At 34.9% G+C, this 23,136-nt stretch overlaps 1 protein-coding gene across 2 annotated transcripts in view; it reads left to right on the top strand.

The window, feature by feature from the left end:
* LOC123557435 (uncharacterized) overlaps positions 1-23,136 on the top strand; it is a 173,443-nt gene that overhangs the window by 1,505 nt on the left and 148,802 nt on the right. The window contains exon 1 of one of the 2 annotated variants that reach the window (XM_045348884.2): positions 8,527-8,889. The exons of the other annotated variant lie outside the window; for it this stretch is intronic. Coding sequence (XP_045204819.1) covers positions 8,852-8,889 — 38 coding nt within the window. The 5' untranslated portion in view covers positions 8,527-8,851. Of the gene's footprint in view, positions 1-8,526; positions 8,890-23,136 lie in introns of those variants that run through there. 2 annotated transcript variants of the gene reach the window in all.

Below are 23,136 nucleotides of genomic sequence, written 5' to 3'. Positions count from 1 at the left end.
ATGTTTTTCATGAAGGATAAGAATATATAAGTAAAGTTTTATACTGACTTAGGAGACGGACCCACATGCAATTTAAAGGTGGTCTATCACATTTGAGCAACATTTTCTGACATTTTTCAGTTTTCATATATTCTGTTAGAAATTTATTTAAGGAACAAAAAGACCCATTACATAGAGTTGGATACCTATTGGAAATGTATGATTTATTACTTTTTATGAAATTTTGTAATTATCTCCTTTTAATACAAAAGTGTTTTAAAAGTGGATTATTATGTCTTTCCCCCCCCCCCCCCCCCCCCCCCCACCATATTGTTTTTGCCCTGTCCGTCTGTCCGTTCGTAACACTTCATTTCTGAGCAATAACTGGAGAACCATTTGACCTAGAACCTTCAAACTTCATAGAGTTGTAGGGCATGCTAGGAGTAGTAACCGATCCCTAGTTGAATGTTTTATGGAGTGTGACCCTCTTGGTCATCTAAAGGTCAAGGTCACAGGGGCCTGAACATGAAAACATTTCCGATCAATAACTAGAGAACCACTTGACCCAGAATATTGAAACTTAATAGGATGATTGGTCATGAAGAGTAGATGACCCCTATTAATTTTGGGGTCACTCCGTCAAAGGTCAAGGTCACAGGGGCCTGAACATTGAAAACCATTTCCGATCAATAACTAGAGAACCACTTGACCCAGAATGTTGAATCTTCATAGGATGATTGGTCATGTAGAGTAGATGACCCCTATTGTTTTTGGGGTCACTCTATTAAAGGTCAAGGTCACAGGGGCCTGAACATTGAAAAACATTTCCGGTCAGTAACTTGAGAACAACTTGACCCGGAATGTTGAAACTTAATAGGATGATTGTTCATGCAGAGTAGATGACCCCTATCGATTTTGGGGTCACTCTGTTAAAGGTCAAGGTCACAGGGACCTGAACATGGAAAACCGTTTCTGATCAATAACTTGAGAACCTCTTGATCCAGAATGTTGAAACTTCATAGGATAATTGAACATGCAGAGTAGATGACCCCTATTGATTTTTGGGTCAGTCTATTAAAGGTCAAGGTCACAGGGGCCTGGTCATGTGAAATCATTTCCGGAAAATAACTTGAGAACCACTTGACCTAGAACGTTGAAACTTAATAGGATGATTGGACATGCAGAGTAGATGATCCCTATTGATTTTTGGGCCAGTCTATTAAAGGTCAAGGTCACAGAGGTCTGGTCATGTGAAATCATTTCCGGAAAATAACTTGAGAACCACTTGACCTAGAATGTTGAAACTTAATAGAATGATTGGACATGCAGAGTAGATGACCCCTATTTATTTTGGGGTCATTCGATCAAAGGTCAAGGTTACAGGAGCCTGAACAAGGACTTGAGAACCACTAGGCCAAGAGTGTTGAAACTTAGCAGGATGACTGGACATGCCAAGTAGATGATCCCTATTGCCCAACCATCATGTCTCTTTGACTTTCGCTCCGACTACTATGACTTCTTGCTATACACTTTGCATTGGGGAGACATGGCCTTTTTGCAAAGCATCTTCTAGATTTCTTTTGATATCAAAACAATCCTAGTTTACATTTGCATTTGATATGTATTAGAATATTTCAACTAAATGAAACAAAAGGCAAGTTTTGAAACAACGTGTAGCTTCGGAATTAATTTATTTTAAATCTGTATTGGTTGCGCAACCAAGACAAAGGGAGGTAATAATAATTTTATACACTTGTATTTCTAGTGAATTTTGGCAAAATATGTTCTTGTCCATGCAAATCTTTTACAACTCTAATACAGTAATGCTTATATTCATAACAATCCTTAGGCAAAGTGTATTTATTAAATTTATACTTGTGCTAAAATAACGCTATCTTGGTTGGGCAACCAGGATAGGAAAATCAAAGTTTAAGAATACTTCCAGTACAAATCTGATGTTTATTAAGAGCTCGATGAACACAAATAAGTGTAAATGATCAATTGGTAAAGTTTCATAAAATCCATAAGTTGACCAAAATCTACTTAACCACCTTTAATATAGACGGTGCCGTTAGAAGATTTTACAATCAACCGTGATCAAGATTAGCGAACAGGCGAAACAATTGTTAAAAAGATGCGAATGCTCGATATTACGTTGCAAAAACGAGAAAACAATGCGAAAACGCGATATCAAAATCACAATTTCGAATCGTGTTTTCACGTTCGATTACTTAACAGCCCCAAACATAAAGACGAAATTAAAATACTTAAAATACAGTTTTTTCATGATTAATAAGATCAAACGTTGAAACTTAATAGGATGATTGGTCATAAGGTAGAGACCCTATTAATTTTGGGTCACTCGTCAAAGGTCAGGTCACAGGGCCCTGAACATTGAAAACCAATTCGATCAATAACTAGAGAACACTTGATCCAGAATGTTGAATCTTCATAGAATGATTGGTCAGTAGAGTAGATGACCCTATTGTTTTTGGGGTCACTCTATTAAAAGGTCAAGTCACAGGGCTGAACATTGAAAAACATGTCCGTCAGTAATTGAGAACAACTTGACGGAATGTGAAACTTAATAGGATGATTGTTCATGCAGAGTAGATGACCCTATCGATTTGGGGTCACTCGTTTAAGGTCAAGGTCACAGGACCTGAACAGGAAAACCGTTTTCTGATCAATAACTTGAAACCTCTTGATCCGAATGATTTGAAACTTCATAGGATAATTGAACATGCAGAGTAGAGACCCTATGATTTTTGGGTCAGTCTATTAAAGGTCAAGGTCACAGGGCCTGTCATGTGAATCATTTCCGGGAAAATAACTTGAAACCACCAGACAACTGGGCCAAGAAAGAAATACGATGCGAAGGTGCGATATTGATATCTCGTCTCCGCATCTTGTATTCACATTTTCGAATCGTATTATCGCACAGTCACATCATACTATTGCGTATTAGGAATCAAGAGTAAATATTTCCACTGGAATTTTTGACATGACATTATATGAACCATTGTTAATGCAAGACTAAACATACTGAATCAAAAACCTCATAATATACTTATGCACAGAAAAGACCACTGACCTGAATTAAGAAACTTCATTCAATCCAAAAACGTATTCTGTAGGATTCTGATTCTCTTTCAGTTGATGACATATTGGTAAAAAGGTTCACATACAATCGAATATTGTGTTTCTATGTTACAAAAAAAAACCTCTACCGCACGAACAAAAAATCATACATAAACGGGACAAACTTTATTTGAATATGAAAAAAAACGAGTCTAACTATGCCATTAGAAAAAATAAGATTGACTGACAACGGTGCTCCAAAATTATTTGCTACTCAGATATTATATCATTATTTGATCAAATACTAAAAAGAAGACTTCCAGGGACTTCCCGTCTTAGAGATCCAACTTTAAGAATCTTGAAATCAAACAATACTCGTGAAGCCAAACTACTAAATAAACAGCTTCGATACGTATTCATCAACAAATCACCACTTTTTCTTAAACAAAACTGTCTTTAAAACTTAAAAGCCTTTATTCCAATACATAACCAGTGTCTAATAATATCAAAAAGTCCCATTGAAAGAATGTATGTTCTCAAATTGCTCGCTATCTGAAAGGCATACAAAGCTGCAGAACCATTCCGTATGCACCCAGTAGTCCAAGGTAATGACATGGCTGATGTAGTAATCTTCCAGACATCTCTCTCAACAGGTTCTGTTCCAGCAGACTGGACCAAAGCTTTTGTTTGCCCGTTGTTCAAAAAGGGAGACCTTGGTAACATAATCGGCCCATATCATCAACTTGTACTGAACCGATTAACAACATTTCCAAACCTATACAAACTGACTTCGTCCCGCTTGACTTCAGTAAAGCTTTTGGCAAAAGGTCAATCAAACTTCCTCTGAAACGTCAAGAGTATGGTACTTGCTCACAAGTCCTTAAGTGGTCTAAGACATTTATACTGTAAAATATCAGTCTGTAGTCTCCAAAGGATTTCCTGTAATGGCTGTGTTCCACAAGGCTCTGTCATTGAGTCCCTGCACTTTCTAATTTACATAAATGATATCTCGTCTTCAAGTCATACCGGAATCGCCTGTCTTCAAGTCATACCGAAATCGCCTCGGAAACCACGGTCTGGTGGCTCCTGGAGGGGAACCGGTACCCCACTACTCGGACTGTCCGATTTTTACTGTAGTCTGCTTATCAACTCTGACAAAGAAAACAAAATCCTCTTTAAACATCTTGGAGTTTGATTCTTCCAGATACCAGGCACTGCACATCAATAAACAAGGCGGCAGTACCGCCGATGGATGCTCCGCGAAATTACTGTGGCATAAGGGGCTTTTCAGTCACGGAGGATGTGTAAAGGAGAAATGTACCTGTGAGGTGGGAAAACACGAGTTTATTTATTGCAGAATAAAGCAGAGGACTTGATACTTGATGAAGTAAGATGACAAGAAGTTGTTAATAATGTTACATCTAAATGTATGAAAGTTGCATGACAGTATTCTCGTCAGACTTTGATTAGGGTCACCAAATGAATTTAAAGCAAATATATACACTACCAAGAAAGGAATGTTCAAGTTATACCCCAGAACAAGGTTTTTAAATTACGGAGATATTTCAAAAATGGGACCACCTAAAGTTATGGTTCCTTGTCACTGCACTCCCTCTCACTGACCTCTATGAATATTTAAAGTACGAAGTCAATAACTTACATAGTATTCAAGTTATGCCCCGGACAAGGTTTTTAAAAAATGGAGACAATTCAAAAAATGACCACCTAGAGACATGGTTCCATGTAATTCGCTCCCTCTCACTGACCTATATCAATATGTAAAAGTATCAAGTCATCATATTCAAGCACATAGTATTCATGTTATGCCAAGGACTAGGTTTTCAAAAAAGGGACCACTTTGAGTTATTGTTCCTTGTTACTGCACTCCCTCTCACTAACCTCTATCAATAGGTAAAGTATGAAGTCAATAACTTACGTAGTATTTGGGTAATGCCCAAAAAAGGAAGGTAGTTCAAAAAGTGGGACCACCTAGAGTTATGGTTCCTTATCACTGCACTTCCTATCAATGAGCTCTGTCATTACGTAAAGTTACATTTTGGTACCTCCAATACTTTTTGAGTTATCCTCAGTTATCCTCTCCTTCGGGGAGTATAACAAAAACATTTCCTCCATGGTAATGTATAAGAATCTTCAGCTATGCAAAGTATCTTGATGTTGACTTAATTAAAGATCTAAAGCGGAAGACACACATCACAAGAAATGCACAGAAAACTCTTGGGAAACACAACAACAACGAACGAAAATGCTTAAACCCTAGCATGCAAAACTCTTGTCCGTCCACAGTAGCTGAATAAGCATCATTTATCTAGCATCTATAAAACCAAGTAAACACGCACAGTATAGAAATGGTTCAACGTCGTGCTCTTCGATGGTTCACAAGTGATTCCTCACCTTTTTACAGTGTTGCAGAAATGCAAGAAGACTTGGTTGACGTTCTCTTAAACATAGAAGATAGTACCTTTTTAATGAAATCTACCATCATCTTGTTGCTATCAATTGTCCAAGTAGTAGAGATAGTACCTAAGTTTTTCAAATCATAGGTTTGGAGTTAAAAGCTTGAATGAAGAAAGTCCCATAATTTCTCAAAACAGAAATATAGACAATAATTTAACCAGAATGCGGATTATGAGCATTAATATTTTCATGATAACGAAAATTTTGTGATCAAGAATGTAATCTTCTTGAACATGGGAGCATAAACATCAAAGGACATAATATAGTCAAATTCTAATTGGGTGCATTTGATTAACATTCAACTTTGTCTGGATTGCTAATACTGATCCTGATACTGTGTGCTAAAAATTTAGAACATCTGGAACAGTTAATTAACAGCAAAACTATGCTTTAGCGAATACTTAAGTTAAGCTCAACTGGACTCGAACCAGGACCTCTCACCAAAGGCGAACACTTCTACACTTCCCTATAACAGCAGTAGCTAATAGCTATGCAGTTCAATTGCTGGATTACATTGCGTGAAATGGAACATAATCGTGAACTCGGATATCGGCGTATTCGCTTTGTTACTAAGGCAAATTTGTGAAAGAAAAAATATAATCTTAATTGCAACGTCATAATTGTCAAATCTGCCCAAATTTCTCTGACGTGTTTCAGAGTACAGAACTACCCACTGGCATACCGGTGAAATATTACTTACCATGAAACTTTATCATTTGCCTTTTTGCACTGCCGAACGGCAAAGACGATGAGATTGTCCAATATAAGTATTATTTTACCGTTTTGGAGGATTTCATTGATGAAATTACAGTTACAACTAAATACCTTCGCAACACATGGAGTCATTAGCATTCACTGTCAATCAGTATTATGACTGGATCGACGTCATTCATCATTCAAAGTTCATAGACAGAGTCCGTTGTTTACATTTTTATCGTAACCGGTGCACTTGTAAAAATCACTTTATTTGAAAAATCAAAAGTATGAGAGCTATGGTACGGTCTCTACAAGTAGCAATGCCAGTACAGCTCACCTCAGATCACAATAAAATGTTCATTTTTCCTCACTGAGTTGTATTGTGGAATAACCTGCCTGGCCATATCTTTACCATCCCTGGCCTAAATGCTTTCAAAGCGGCACCACTACTAGACGATAAAGCGATGTCCTTGAATTGAAATTATTTAGCATGACATATGACTCAACTACAAAATGGTGTTTGCTTAAAATATCTGCTTACAGTGGAGTCAAAGATATTGTCTTATAAGTAAAAAATTGAAACAGGAGATTTCTTTTATTAAAATAGTTATAGTTAGTTTGCTACACTTCCTGTACTTGCCATCAATCGTTAGATTTAATGTAGTGGTGGCATTTACCATTGAACGAAGAGAACTGGAGATTATTTTAATGACGATTATGGTTCACTGTAAAGTTAAGAAATGTGATGAATTAAGTACAAAAAGGGAACTCATTCTACACATTGTCAGCTATTATCACACCAGGTTGCATAAAATTATCTTCAAAGTTTTAGACTTAAATGTTGATAAAATTGATAAGGTAAGTGCAAAAGGGGAGATAAAGTTTTGTCGTAAATGTGAAGAATATGAAAAAGAAAGGGAATATTTCTTTAATTATTTAAGCTAGACCTAAGTTTCAGGTACTTAATTACAATCTATACGTGTATATCATGTCACAGAAAACATACCCCGCACACACGTAAAAACAATATTTGCATCCGCGCAGTCTGGTCAGGATCCATGCTGTTCGCTTTCAAAGCCTGTTGGAATTAGAGAAAATGTTAGGGAAGAGCATGGATCCTGACCAGACTGCGCGGATGCACAGGCTGGTCTTGATACATGCTGGTCGCAAACGCACTATGTTGGTCTTCTCATGCGCGGCTCATTTATAGAGATGGGAAATCAAAAAGGCATAACAAATCAGAAATTTCAGTTACTTTTTAAACAAACACTGAGAGGTTTAAACAGCCATTGAAAATAACGTTAGATGCAGCGCAAATGATTGTAAATATTTTTTTTTCATAATTACATGGGCTTTACATAAATGTTTAAATATAAATGAGGTTTTAAATGACTCATAAACCCTTCAATACTTTTTACAGAAGGTAAGAAATAAGAATATATATAACATTTATATAGACAGGTATTAAACAGTTTTATTGAGTTGTAAGAAAGTATAAAATACCACATTTTTCTGAAATTTTAGAACCCGTAAAATAACCATGGACAAATTTTAACAAGGCAATATACACGCAGTTACACAGTTATTGTATTTAACGGGTCGATATATCACCTCGGTCAATAATGCACAGTGTGCAACGTTATTTAATTCACGTAGCGCATATTTGATGATGCAATTCATTCAGTCTGAGCGTAACAGCTTGAGGCATTCAATGGATTTGTAAATTCTTTTCATGCAGGCTTGTCACTGTTAATTTTTTTAAACCCTGCATGGTATGATGAAATAATACTAGTGGATGACGCAATAGCAGAAAAAAAACCACACGGCTTTGCTATTATATTTTTACTGGTGATTCCAAAATTTCATATACTCTAAGTCTTTTTCATTGTTATTTACTTAGATCATTCAAACCTTTCCGACAATGGTGTTTTTATCTATTTAAGTAATGAGAAGTGTTGATAGAAATCATGGTTTATTAAACAAATTCAAAAACATGTATTCCATAGAGACATCACGTCTTTTATATAACCGAAAAAAGAATTTTACCCTGCTCTGAGAAAGACCTGAAATTAAAGAATAAAGGACATCCTTCATCTAAAACATCAAACGTTGAAATTCCATTGGATGCAATTTCTTATGATGTATAAAATTTAACGACAACGACGCCATTTATAACCCCATATGCATACATGTGTATATGCACTGTCGTATATTGATCTTACGGATGATACATTCCATTCGTGACGAAATAAGGGTTTTTATTCTAGATGAAAATGTAATTACTTGGCATGATTGCATAGGTTGAGGACAGGAAATATTAAACAAAAACCAATGTAAATAAACACTGTATTCGTTGTATGTTGATTGGCATGTTGTATTACATGATAACATTCACGTGTATTAAAGGGTCATCTTGAGCAAGACGGTTGATTTAAATTAAGTGAAGGCGACAAATATACGTTTAATGAACTGAATGTACCTATATCTATGTTAACATAATTTTGCACAAATTACATAATATCAAGGAACTTGAAAATTGTTTTCTACCCTTAATCACAGTTCCCTGTGGTGCGAACATTTAGGGATTTTAATTATTTCTATTTGGAATATTTTTTTCCGAATGTGCATTTGTGCTCTACAACTGAAGGATAATAAAAGGTAAGACTTAGCGTATTTACATCTTCGGTAAACTGGTTTAAATAGCTTAAATTACATCACCACAATAGTAAATTTAGGACACGCACTTACATTTTAAAATAAATTGTCGCGAGCGCTCGACATTACAAGTCGAGCGCTCGAGTTAATATGCCGTGTGGTCCAAATTAGTTGTCATGCGGCCGAAATAATGTATCATGCGCCCGATTTCTGCACTCAGCATGCCGAGTGATCGCAATACCATATTGTCCTCCCGAAATAAGGTGTTCTGTTGTCGAGTGATCAAAATACCATATTGTGCTTTATGCATTCGGCATGTCGAGTGATCGAAATACCATATTGTCCTCCCGAGATAAGGTGTTCTGCTGTCGAGTGATCAAAATACCATATTGTTTTTTTTTTTGTTTTTTTTTTTTTTTTTTTTTTTTTTAATACCATATTGTGCTTTCTGCATTCGGCATGTCGAGTAACCGAAATACCATATTGTGCTCCCGAGATAAGATGTTCTGAACTCAGCATGTCGAGTGATCGGAATACCATACTCTGCGCCCGAGATAAAGGGGTTCTGCACTCAGCATGTCGAGTGATCGAAATACCATATTGTGCTCCCGAGATAAGATGTTCTGCACTCAGCATGTCAAATGATCTTACACTTGAAAAAAGATCGCGCTCGAGAGAAGAATCACTACTGGATGCACGTGCCATTAAAAGGTTCATGAAATTGGCCTTAATTTTTTCAAACGTTTTTAACAGAGTTTTAACAGGTCACCATTAAAATTCACCCATTATTTCTTACTATTTAATGGGATTTTCATGACCATGGTTTTAATGCCCTGTATTAAAAGCCATGAAATAAGTATATTAAAACCCTGGTAAAATATACCTTGTTTAAATGACTTTGATGGCCATGAAAAGCTGCTTAAAATAAACCATTAAGACAATTTAATTGGCTCCTTAAAACCATGCAAACTTTTAATTGGCATGAAATTAATGTGCCATTAAAAATGTACCCCTTAATTTCACATTAATTAGTAAATACTAATGGGCCATTAATTTTTTAATACTCTGTTAATGGCCGTTTATAATTAAAAATTGATTAATGGTCTCATTAAATATGTCAGATTCAATTTTAATGAGTTCGTTATATTTTAATGGTGTATCAAATTAAGGGCCATGAAAATTTGCCATCAGAATTAGACATCTTAAGATAATCAACTTCATATTGACATTTGTCTTATTGATTTAAACTACGTATTACTACACACGTAATAGTATCTATACATATGTAAGTACTGTTTTGTAAAATGCTAGAAGAATATTTGATTCTTCTTTCTTCAGCCTTGTACAAATATTTGTCATATTGTATCCTCCTTCTGTCATATTTTCATATGAAATGAGAAAATAAATGGGTATTGTATTGTATTGTGTTGTACTGAGAAGGGCTTACAGGTACCGGTTTAATAGATCAAACGACCATGTGGGTAGTTTTAACTATTCAATATTTTTATATTGACAGACATTCTGACTAAGTTTTTATTGGTACAGACATTAAGTGTCAGGTGTATTCAAAAAGCAACTGTTGATGAAAATGTCACCGCACAACGGGCGATCACAATTTAACTTTCCTTCAGTACTTTGTGCTCAGGTGCATGCACTTAAACAGCTAAGAGCAAATGTTTGGGGGATTGCATCACAAGTAGCTCCCCCAATCAGGCGTACCACACTCTTTGATTCATTGAAACGAAGAAACCATTGATCTGCCTATGCCCCAAATGAATTTAAATCAGAGTGTAAATCTTCACAATCATGTGTACTGTTCACCTCTCTATAAACCTTAGTTTGTACTCAAGGATTGGAAAATTTGAAAATCTAAACTGGTCTGAACACACTTTATAATGTAAATTCCTTACCCCACCCACTTTCTTATACAAATGCTGATTATTTGGACAGGAAAAACAAAACAAAAACAGAAAAGGTGGCATGCATCAATACTTAAAAATTTACCCTTACCAAAATAATGTAGATTGATGTTATCAAGTAAATTAATATGTTTTCATCCGACTTTCATTGAAATAAATCCGATTTTTGTAGGAACACAATTTGGCAAACATTTGAAAAAAAATGGCGTAACTGCATCAAGGGGAAATAACTTGAATGCAACTAAATATAACATCATGATATATTATAGACGTTGTGTGCGTAGTATGTATTTATTGTGATTAAAGTCCATTTTAGAACAATATGGGACTGGAATTATAAGCATTCAATGGGACGAGAGCAAGCCAAAAACTAAAAAAAAATATTTTTGTGCTTCTGAAAATATACGAATCACATTTTACAGAATGTAGGATTTAATGGGCATCAAATTGCTGTTAAGGGCCATTAAGTTTACTCTTAAATGATATAGTTCAGAACCTGAACATTTAATGGGCATTAAATCAAATTTAAGGGCCATGAATAATCCTATTAAATTCAAAATATACAGAATTTCACTATTTTTTCAAAGCCATTAACTTTTTTTAGCTACCAAACTAAATTTTTAACACCATGATTCATGGTCAAAAAATGGGTGTGTTAATGGTATTTTAACATGTAACCCATCAATATTGTGAAACCTGTTAAATAAAGTGCTGCAAGAATTAATGGGGTTAATTAACGGTTTTTCCTATTTTAGTGGATATTTTATAGGGTTTTAAACCATGTTTAATGGTATGTGCATACAGTAGTGAATGTTACTTCAATACATTCAATTATAAATGTAGTTCTACGTAGACAATTAATTTATATATCAGTAACATTATATAAATCATTTGGGAATGTTGTATATTTGAAGTAATATTTCTATATTTGAAGTAATATCTTAGTGGTCGGGTTTTCTAAATCAATAAATATTTCAAAACACGTAACGTGTATTTCAAAATGGCGGTCACATCATTATCTTGAATATAGGTATAACAAATAAGTAACGCCTTTTTAAAAAATAATAATCCTGTTTTAAATATTCTTCAGTTTTAGACTGTTACATGTTTAAAAACAATTCTGAAAGGCATCCACTATCGACTTCACACTAGGAAGAAATTAACAAATTAATTAGTTGTTCTGGGTCCGGAAGGCTAAACAATTATTTCGATTTATCTATTTATTTAATATATTTTTATACTGGTGCAGTTACGAATATGTTTTATTAAATTCTGGTCTTATTGTTGGCAGAAGTTTTAAAAAAGAAAAAAAGAACGGTTAATGAGACATAATTGTGTCCTTTAAAACAAGAGTTCATACTTTCAGTTTACTAAAACTTCGTAATAGATCACGTATATTTCCTGTACTTATCTGAAAGACAATAAATGTTAAAGTCTTTATTACTGAAGTTGTTATTTTATGGTAAATTTTAAGAATTAATTAAGTTTTCCTCTCATTTTTCATTTTCTTAAACCTATGTAATGAATTTATCTACTCTCTTTTCTGAATTTTATTTCTTCTGATACAGATACCAGTTTAATCTTCATATTCACTTGAGAGTTTTGGTTAAACCAAGGAATGTGTGATGATTTAATATTCTTAACATTACTTGATAAGTTTTATCTTACTAGATCTCGCACATTTATCATTTTCAAAAAAAAGTGAATTGGTTTTTTTTGACACAGCAATTAAATTCAAATGTTTTATAGGGTGGTAAAATGGATTAGTTAAGACACTTTCAAACTGTTTTAACTCCCTTGAGTTTACATTATATCATGTTCACCTAACATTGTAAAAGTTCTTCTTAGTATCTTCTGTACACTGTACACGAACGCGAACGAATATAAATTATGAAATGTCGTTAATCCTTTTCAAAATTATGCTTCAATAAAGGCAAAGGGGCATCTGTGGCCGAGTTGTTAAGGTCGCTGACTTCAACACTCTTCCCCACTCACCGATGTGGATTCGAGCTTCACTCGGTGCATTAAATTCTTCATGTGAGGAAACCATCCAGCTAGCTTACGGAAGGTCGGTGGTTCTACCAAGGTACCCACTCTTGATGATAAATGCTCGGAGGGTCATCTGGGGTCTTCCTCCACCATCAAAGAATGAACTTAATTGTGTCGTTGCGACGTTAAACTAAACAAAACAAACAAACAAATCAGTGAAAACATAAATGTGTACATAAAAGTACGAATATATCAAAACATGAAACATAGACTACAATTTCTTTTTTCAAATAATGATTAAAATGTGAAAATAAAACTTATCCATAGAAAACAGGAAAAAAGTCAAAGTGATACACATCAGTAATTATTTGTCAGTGCTGTCTTTATTATTTTACTTTTCATAAAGTCGAATCTCACTACCTTTTCTTACTTACAATGTACAGCACTAAATATAAACTTGATTGAAAAAAGCTATGTTGACATAAATGGATATATTTCAAAATAATCTCATATTTGAGAAATTGCAGGTAGGAACGACACAATTACTAACATCGTTTAACAATTCTTTCTTACAACGCTCCATCTGCAAATATCCATGTTTGCTCATGTTAACAAATTGTGTTAAGGGCAGAAGAGTACATTGGTAATTTTATATTTGACAGGTTTTATTCCACATCTCCAGTTTATTAGTAAATGGTACATGCATCTATCTTTTATCATCAGACCCGTCCACTAGTAAATGATACACATTTTTATCCGTTACCAGCTATCCTGTTTACGAGAAAATGATACACACATGTATCTCTTACCATCGGTCCCGTTCACTAGTAATTAATACACATTTTTATCCGTTTTTTTACCAGCAATCCCTTTCACTAGTAAATGATACACACATGCATGTATCTCATACCAACAGACTCGTTCACTAGTAAATAATACACATTTTTATCCGTTACCAGCAATCCCTTTCACTAGTAAATGGGCATGTATCTCTTACCAACAGACTCGTTTACTAGTAAATTATACACATTTTTATCCGTTACCAGCAATCCCGTTCACTAGTAAAAGATACACACATGCATGTATCTCTTACCAACATACTCGTCCACTAGTAAATAATACACGTTTTTATCCGTTACCAGCAATCCCTTTCATTAATATGAACTTAGGTGCTACCTAGAAGGCAGAGCTCCCTTGAAAAATCACCAGTGCCTCTTGAAAATTAAAGGCGTGCTGCTGGAATTATCTGGAATTATGGATCCGTTTTAGGAAGTTTATGTTCTTTAAGATCTATTAAAATTTTTATGAATTAATGATAATTCATGATTTCTGAATGAATGTCTTAGAATGCGTTAAGATTAAATCTTGACATGCGAAAACTCTACAAATATGCTGTATACGAACTAAAGAAAGTTACAGTTCTTTTTAGAAAGAAGAATATGTCCAACTTTAAGGCCAAAATACTGCTATATGATAGACCTCTGGTATGGGAGAATGAAAATCATTTACATGTACAAAGCTTGTTTAAAAACCAAAAGACTAGCCATCTTTAAAAGTTAATGATGAGAATTTTACCCAGAGAAAATCACTTTTTTGCCAAAATTCTCGAAAATTCCTGTTTTATTTACTGTACAGTACAGAACTGCAAAGTTAACAGTCTACGACATTTTTATGGTTAATCTTTTAGCACTACTGGTATAGAATAGGAATGGTAGTAGGAGCCTTTTTGATGTTTATTGATAATTCATAGCCAATAGGTTTTTTCCTAGTAATAAACTCTGGTCAGTGATTTTTAAGCTTGTGGATGAAATATATGTGAACGGGGAGAAGATCATTTTTGTGCTTTTCACAGTTCAATGCCTGTAAATTTTGATCCCAAAACCTCTTTTTTTTTAAAAATTTTTTATCTACTGACTACTGTACAGACAGTTCTACAATGGAACCTGACATCACTTACAAAACACTTGTTAAATTTCGCATGAATTACTTTATTTTTTACAATACTTTCAAAACCCATAATAAATATATATAAAAAAAAGAAAAAACTGAAATAAAAAAGAAATTTAAAAAATGGCGCTTCTGGTGAGGATCGAACTCCCGACCTTTGGTCTTCAACGCGATCTCGCTAACCACTGCACCAATGTGAAAGTATGACGTCATAAACATAAATATAAGTATATATAATAAATTTCAGTTATGGCAGCGTGACGAAAATCGTTTCGCATTGAAAATATTGTATTTTACCTTTCTTTCTTCGTAGAAAATGTATTTAGCACTAAATTCTTATTATCAGGCGTTCATTTACATTTTTATTTAACGTTCAAAGCAGTAAGCGAAACGCTTTTGTCAACCGTAAACAGCAAGCGTCTATTGACGTATTACTGATTAATTACTATGAGCATTGCGTACTGGAAGAAACCCGAACAACACCGATTCCAATAACTTACCACGAATTTTCAACTCGATAGTAATTCTATACACAGTTTTATTCATTTTCTTTTTCACACGTCTAACCGTAATGCGACGCTGTCGGCGCCGCTAAGCGGCGCCGGTAGCTCTGCTATTAAAAGATACACACATGCATGTATCTTTAACCATCAGTCCTGTTCATTAGTAAATGATACACACATGCATCTGTCTCTTACCAGCAGACTCGTTCACTGCTAAATAATACACATTTTTATCCGTTACCAGCAATCCCGTTCACTAGTAAAAGATACACACATGCATGTATCTCTTACCAACATACTCGTCCACTAGTAAATAATACACGTTTTTATCCGTTACCAGCAATCCCTTTCATTATTAAAAGATACACACATGCATGTATCTTTAACCATCAGTCCTGTTTATTAGTAAATGATACACACATGCATCTATCTCTTACCAGCAGACTCGTTCACTGTTAAATAATACACATTTTTATCAGTTTTTTACCAGCCATCCCTTTCATTAGTAAATGATACACACATGCATGTATCTCTTACCAACAGACTCGTTCACTAGTAAATAATACACTTTTTTATCCGTTACCAGCAATCCCTTTCACAAGTAAATAATACACATTTTAGCTCACCTGAGCTAAAGGCTCATGTTGAGCTTTTGTGACCGCTCAATGTCCGTCGTCAGTCGTGCGTCGTCTGTCGCCCATTCGTCAACATTTTCTAAAAAAATCGTCTTCTTGAAAACCATCTGGCAGAATTACACCAAACTTCACAGGAATGATCCTTGGGTGGTCCCCTTTCAAAATGTTTCAAAGAATTTAATTCCATGCAGAACTCTGGTTGCCATGGCAACCGAAAGGAAAAACTTTAAATATATTCTTGTCCAAAACCACAAGGCCTAGGGCTTTGATATTTGGTATGTAGCATCATCTAGTGGGTCTCTACCAAGATTATACAAATTATTCCCAAGGGTCAAATATGGCCCTGCCCCGGGGGTCACATGGTTTATATAGACTTATATAGGGAAAAACTTCTTGTCCAAAACCATAAGGCCTAGGGCTTTGATATTAAGTATGTACCATCATCTAGTGGGCCTCTACAAAGAATGTTCAAATAATCCCCCTAGGGTCAAATATTTCCCCCGGGGGTCATGCGGTTTATATTGACTGATATAGGGGAAAACTTTGAAAATCTACTTGTCCAAAACCATAAGGCCTAGGGCTTTGATATTTATTATGTAGCATCATACAGTGGGCCTGTGCCAAGATTGTTCAAATGATCCCCCTAGGACGAAATATGGCCCCGCCCCGAGGGTCACATGGTTTATATAGACTTGTATAGGAAAGAAACTTTAAAAATGTTGTCTGAAACCACAAGACCTAGGCTTTTGATATTTGGTATGTAGCACTGCCTGTGGTCCTCTACAAAGATTGTTCAAATTATTCCCCTGGGATGAAAGGAGGCCCTGCCACGGGGTTACCTAGTTTGACATAGACATATGTAGGAAAAAACTTTAAAAATCTTCTTGCCTGAAACTGCAAGGCCTATGCTTTTGATATTTGGTATGTTGCATTGCCTAGTGGGCTACTACCAAAATTGTTCAAATTATGCCCTTGGGGTGAAAGAGGCCCTGCCCTGGGGGTCCGAAGTTTTGCATAGACTTATATAGGAAAAATCTTCTTGTCTGAAAGTTCAAGGTTTATGCCTTTGAAATTTTTTATGTATCATTGCCTTGTTGATCTCGAACAAGTTTGTTCAAATCATGACCCTGGGGTGAAAAGAGGCCCCGCCCCAGCGGTCACTTGATACATTAGTTATATAGGAAAAAATACTTAAAAAATTATCAGATCATATTTCCTAGACTGTTTAATTATAATTACCTGATGACCCAAAGTGATAAGGGTCACCAAATTGTGACCTTGACCCACTGACCTAATGTCTTGTTTTTTAAGATACAGCCTTGAAATTTGGATGACATGTACAGTTTCACACACTAATCTTTCAGTGACCGTGAATATGACCTACTGACCTACTTTCTTGTTTTTGAAGCTTTAGCAAAACAATTTGTTCAAGCAAGCAACTTAACACAGGTGAGCGATATAGGGCCATCATGGCCCTCTTGTTATCCTTTACCAGCAATCCCGTTCACTAGTAAATGATATACAATATCACCCCTTACCAGCAATCTCGTTCACTAGAAAACGATACACACATTATCTCTTGGTCACAGTCCCGTTCACTAGTAAATGGGGCACACAATATTCATTGCCCGAAGTATAAACTGCTCGGGAATCCTTTCGGTACTTAATCTCAATACTCAATAAACCTACTTTTTCTTCATCTTTTTATAATAAAGGTTAAAAACCAACAGCGATACATTATAGCCACGCAAGGGCAATTTGGAAGGTTGGCGCACAGCTAGGCATCTCAAGCTACCAATTCCTTTCCGTAGATCTTGAGAGTGAATACACAAACCTTTAAGCACCCGAACTGCAATATCTACAAGACTTAGTGTGCATGTCTTTGTACACGCTATGACGGCATTTTCCTGATACGGAAATATCTTAATTATTTGATGGTGCATGTTGTTCCAGACATTAAAATCATTTTTGCTTTGAAACATCTATTATCAATATGGTTTCAACAGCAATCATTTTTATATCATCTGATCATTCCATATCATTTAGATTTCTATATTATTTTTATGTCCTAGTTGTTAGAACCAAGGGTTACAAGAACACCTTGAACTATACTTCATTTACATTAAGAGCATTCCATAGTGACGTAAACTCGAGAACGTGTTAGTTATGTTGATCGGTGTATCAGAAAGATTCCTAAATGACTAAGCTTTGACATCACTTAGCAGAACTGATGTAAGACATGCTCCCCTTATAACCTTTGGTGCCAAAAAGATGTAACAATGATTTTTGCACATGGCGATTTCAACGATAAATTACACAGTCTGGCACGCGCAGGTGTTATCGTGTTTTTAGCATATGATAAGGTAACTGGGAAGATTTTGATATATCTTCAGGTTTAAAGATAAATCCATTAAATATTGGCCGTAATATTACTCTCACCACAACTCAGATTTCTAGCTACATAAGTGCTTTGATATAAGCACAGCTTTAATTACAAACATCAAAAGTATACGCTTTCTGCTTCTCAATTTTGCAAAACAAGCAAGTGTGGGATGTCAGATATAATGCAACTTTTAAATATATGTTAAAGTATAGATCTAAATGCATTTCAGAACGTTGCAGGATGTTACTAACAAACATGAACAGATTGTATTAATTAGTATTTCACGTAACGCATACACTAGATTCTCGTGATATTGTCACATAAAAGGAGAAATTAGTAATGAAAAAACTGCATTTATAATTTTATATAACAGTAATTGCAAATAATGTTATTTTCACATTTGTCTGATTGTGTTTCCTTTAAAGTAATTGGGAGTCATATTGTTCACATTTTCTTTTACGTTACGTAGCAACGCAGTCAGGTATAATAACATATTTTTTTTAAAAAAAATCAGCCTTTGCTAGGTGACAAGGAATAATTTTACAGTGCGATGGGCAATGAAAACGGGTTTGTAACTTGTATAATGTACTTTTATCTATTTGCTCCAGAACCGATCTCTAGAGATAATTTTGTATATAATCATTTAATAATGAAACATAGATATAAACATATTTATTCCAACATCAGTACCAGTATTTTCATCTGAAAAAGTGAGTGTGAATATTGAGTTCTTAGCAGAATTGCAGGAAACGCTAAAATATATAATTCAGTCAGGAAATATCCACTTCATTTCGGAAAAGTGATCATATGATATAGTATCATTTTCTTCATCTAAACTAAAATTAGTTTTGCAGATCTGGTATGAACCACAAGTATACAAATTATGATATGGGAAGTAATAATGCATAACTAAAAACTAGAAGTATTTTAAATGATCTGGAGGAAACGCCGAACTTTGTTACGCAGAGAAAATTATTGTTCCGGTCGCAAAACTCCGAGGAAAAATCTCCGACGAGGTGTTTAAATGTTGCTAGTATTTTATTGTTATTTAAAGCAATTTGTTTGGATTGCAACAAAATCGAAATAAGCATTTTGCGCCATTTTAAAGGTTCGACTTTATCTGATTTTTATACCCCCACCAAACATGTTTGAGGGGGGTATATAGGAGTCAGTTTTGTCGCGTCGCGTCCCGTCGCGTCGCGTCGCGTCCCGTCCCGTCGCGTCCCGAAATCTATTATCTCAGTTATTACTAAATGGATTTGATTCAAACTTAAAATACATGTTCCACCTTATCACCCACATCATTTGACACAAGGTGCATAACTCTTGACACCAAGTTTTCATGAATTATGTCCCCTTTTACTTAGAATTTATGGTTAATTTTGTTGTATTTTCACTACATCTCAGTTATTACTAAATGGATTTGATTCAAACTTAAAATAGATGTTCCACCTCATCACCCACATCATGTGACACAAGGTGCATAACTCTGACACCAATTTTTTATGAATTATGCCCCTTTTTACTTAGAATTTAAGGTTGATTTTGATGTATTTTCACTATATCTCAGTTACTACTGAATGGATTTGATTCAAACTTAAAATAGATGTTCCACTTCATCACCCACATCATGTGCCCACATCATGTGACACAAGGTGCATAACTCTTGACACCAAGTTTTCATGAATAATGTCCCCTTTTACTTAGAATTTAAGGTTAATTTTGTTGTATTTTCACTATATCTCAGTTATTACTAAATGGATTTGATTCAAACTTAAAATAGTTGTTCCACCTCATCACCCAGATCATGTGACATAAGGTGCTTAACTCTGACATATTTTTTTTATGAATTATGTCCCCTTTTACTTTAAATTTAAGGTTGATTTTGATGTATTTTCACTATATCTCAGTTATTACTAAATGAATTTGATGCAAACTTAAAATACATGTTCCACCTCATCACCCACATCATGTGACACAAGGTGCATAACTCTGACACCAATTTTTCATGAATTATGCCCCTTTTTACTTAGAATTTATGGTTAATTTTGATGTATTTTCACTATATCTCAGTTACTACTGAATGGATTTGATTCAGACTTAAAATAGATGTTCCACCTCATCACCCACATCATGTGACACAAGGTGCATAACTCTGACACTAATTTTTCTTGAATTGTGTCCCCTTTTACCTAGAATTTAAGGTTAATTTTGATGTATTTTCACTATATCTCATTCTGATTGGCTTAGAGCCAAAGGGAAGTAACCTTTTTTATCTTTTGTACTGAGTTTCGTCCCCTTAAATTCCAGGAATTAGTCTATTTTTAGAAATCCTATTTTAGATTTTTAATATTTTAGGTATTTTTATAACCTTTTTATTATAAGTCCTATGTAAAAAGTAAATACATTTTTCTGTGGTAACATGGGTCGGTAAGACACGTTTTTGTATTCACTTTTAGTGTATCTCTAATATTAGAGATTTAATATATTTACTAGTATTACTATACTAGTATTATACTAGTATTACTTATATGTGGAAGCCCAGGATGAAGTACTCCAAAGACTAAGTATTTTTAAGATTTCTTATGGTTGCCATTCTTCTGTGACAAGACCGTATGGTGGGGGTATGAGTCACTCCTGTGACAGTTCTAGTTCCCATAAAAACTACCTGTAATATCAGTGTCTGAACGTTTTCCATTCATCGCTCGATAAGAAGACTAGCTACCAGTCTTTGTAAGCTTCCGTTTACACCTCGATATGTAAACCTGCTACCAGTCTTTGTAAGCTTCCGTTTACACCTCGATATGTAAACCTGCTACCAGTCTTTGTAAGCTTCCGTTTACACCTCGATATGTAAACCTGCTACCAGTCTTTGTAAGCTTCCGTTTACACCTCGATATGTAAACCTGCTACCAGTCTTTGTAAGCTTTCGTTTACACCTCGATATGTAAACCTGCTACCAGTCTTTGTAAGCTTCCGTTTACACCTCGATATGTAAACCTGCTACCAGTCTTTGTAAGCTTCCGTTTACACCTCGATATGTAAACCTACTACCAGTCTTTGTAAGCTTCCGTTTACCTCTCGATATGTAAACCTGCTACCAGTCTTTGTAAGCTTCCGGTTACCCCTCGATATGTAAACCGTTTTCCCCTCGATATGTAAACCTGCTACCAATCTCAGTATCATGCTAATTTACGTAACAGCCTCAGTATCCTGTATTATCTCGCGTGACTGCCTTTGTATTATGTAATATGTTAATATAACTGCCTCAGTATCGTGTGTGATCTAAAGTAATTGCCTCAGTAACATGGGTAGTCTCAAGTAACTGACTCAGTATCGTGTGTGATCTAAAGTAATTGCCTCAGTATAATGTGTTATCTCGCGTGACTGCCTTTGTATAAGTGCCTCAGTATCGTGTGTGATCTAAAGTAATTGCCTCAGTAACACGGGTGGTCTCTAGTAACTGCCTCAGTACGTGTTATCCAACGTAACTGCCTCAGAACCATGTATTATCTCACGTAACTGGCTTAGTATCGTGTATGATCTGAAGTAATTGCCTCAGTATAATGTATTATGTCGCATGACTGCTTTTGTATTATGTAAGATGTTAATATAACTGCCTCAGTACCGTGTGTGATCTAAAGTAACTGCCTCAGTATAATGTGTTATCTCACATAACTGCCTCAGTATCACGTGTGATCTTGTGTAACTGCCTCAATATTAGTGTAATCTCACGTTACTGTCTAAGTATCATATGTGATCTCACGTAATAATACTTCGATAAATTTTGTATAGTTTATTCAATAAATCCTTGTATTTACAGAAAAGGAAAAGATATACATTTAACGGCAATATCAACAGCTGACTCATAGGTTGGTACTTATTTCATACTCGCGTTGTAATTAATGTTTTGCAAACTTCAAGAAATAGAAACTATACACAGATCATTTTCAAGCAGAAATTTTTGCATTTTTGATTAAATTAAATAAATGCTATAAGATTTATGTCCACCTCAGTAACTTTTCATTCAACTTTAATTGCTATCATCTGTTCCATTTGATTTCGTTCCACTCCTTCAGCAAACAGAAAAAAACCTTTTAACATGTAGAATCTACTTGTCAAATCTGTTTAATTGGACTGGTTCCAGTTTTATGTAAGTAATAATTTTGGTCTGGTTTCAGTCCTATGTATGTCATGAAATTACATAAAAGTGGAGCTAACTGCGAAATTAGGTTTCTAAACTGTCTGTCTTATTGTCCTTTGCTACGAACACCGGTCCAATGAAAAAGTAGTTTTAGAGGCTTTAATATTTACTATAAAGTTCTGAAAAATATTAAATCTTAATAGTTAAGAGCCGGTCCAGACCAATTGTGGAAGTGTATAAAACCACTTCCATCATACTGTGATGTCAGTTGACCAGTATTCTGCCACATGTTTGATATCAGTTTGATGCTTTGCTCTCTTGGGACCATAGTGTCAGAAGGTAAATCAAAATAAGAGATAATTACATCTTTTCCATATAAACATGACATCAGAACTCATCAATCACTGTAAGGAGATATTGTATGCTATTGTGGTTCAAGTAATACTAAAGATTGTTCTTTGTATGTCAGTATATTAAATAAATGTATATTAATCACTCAAAGAATGTTATGTTACTTGTTTTAAGTAAATTATTTGATCAATCTGACTGAAGTACTTGATCTTCTAAACGAAGATCTGAGAACGACCCATTCACATACGTCTTCTGTATATTTTGGATTTCCAGCATTGCTATTTTATTTTAACCAATGAGACGACTTGTTAGAATGTCAAAGAGTAAGAAAATGTGCAGTATTCCAGGGCTCGAACTCGGGACCCTCGATTACTAGCAA

Source organism: Mercenaria mercenaria, chromosome 5 (assembly GCF_021730395.1).
Source record: "Mercenaria mercenaria strain notata chromosome 5, MADL_Memer_1, whole genome shotgun sequence".
In the NCBI taxonomy this organism is placed as follows: domain Eukaryota; kingdom Metazoa; phylum Mollusca; class Bivalvia; order Venerida; family Veneridae; genus Mercenaria; species Mercenaria mercenaria.
The sequence above is the reverse complement of the archived record's forward strand: the minus strand, read 5'-3'. Positions and strand labels throughout refer to the sequence as shown.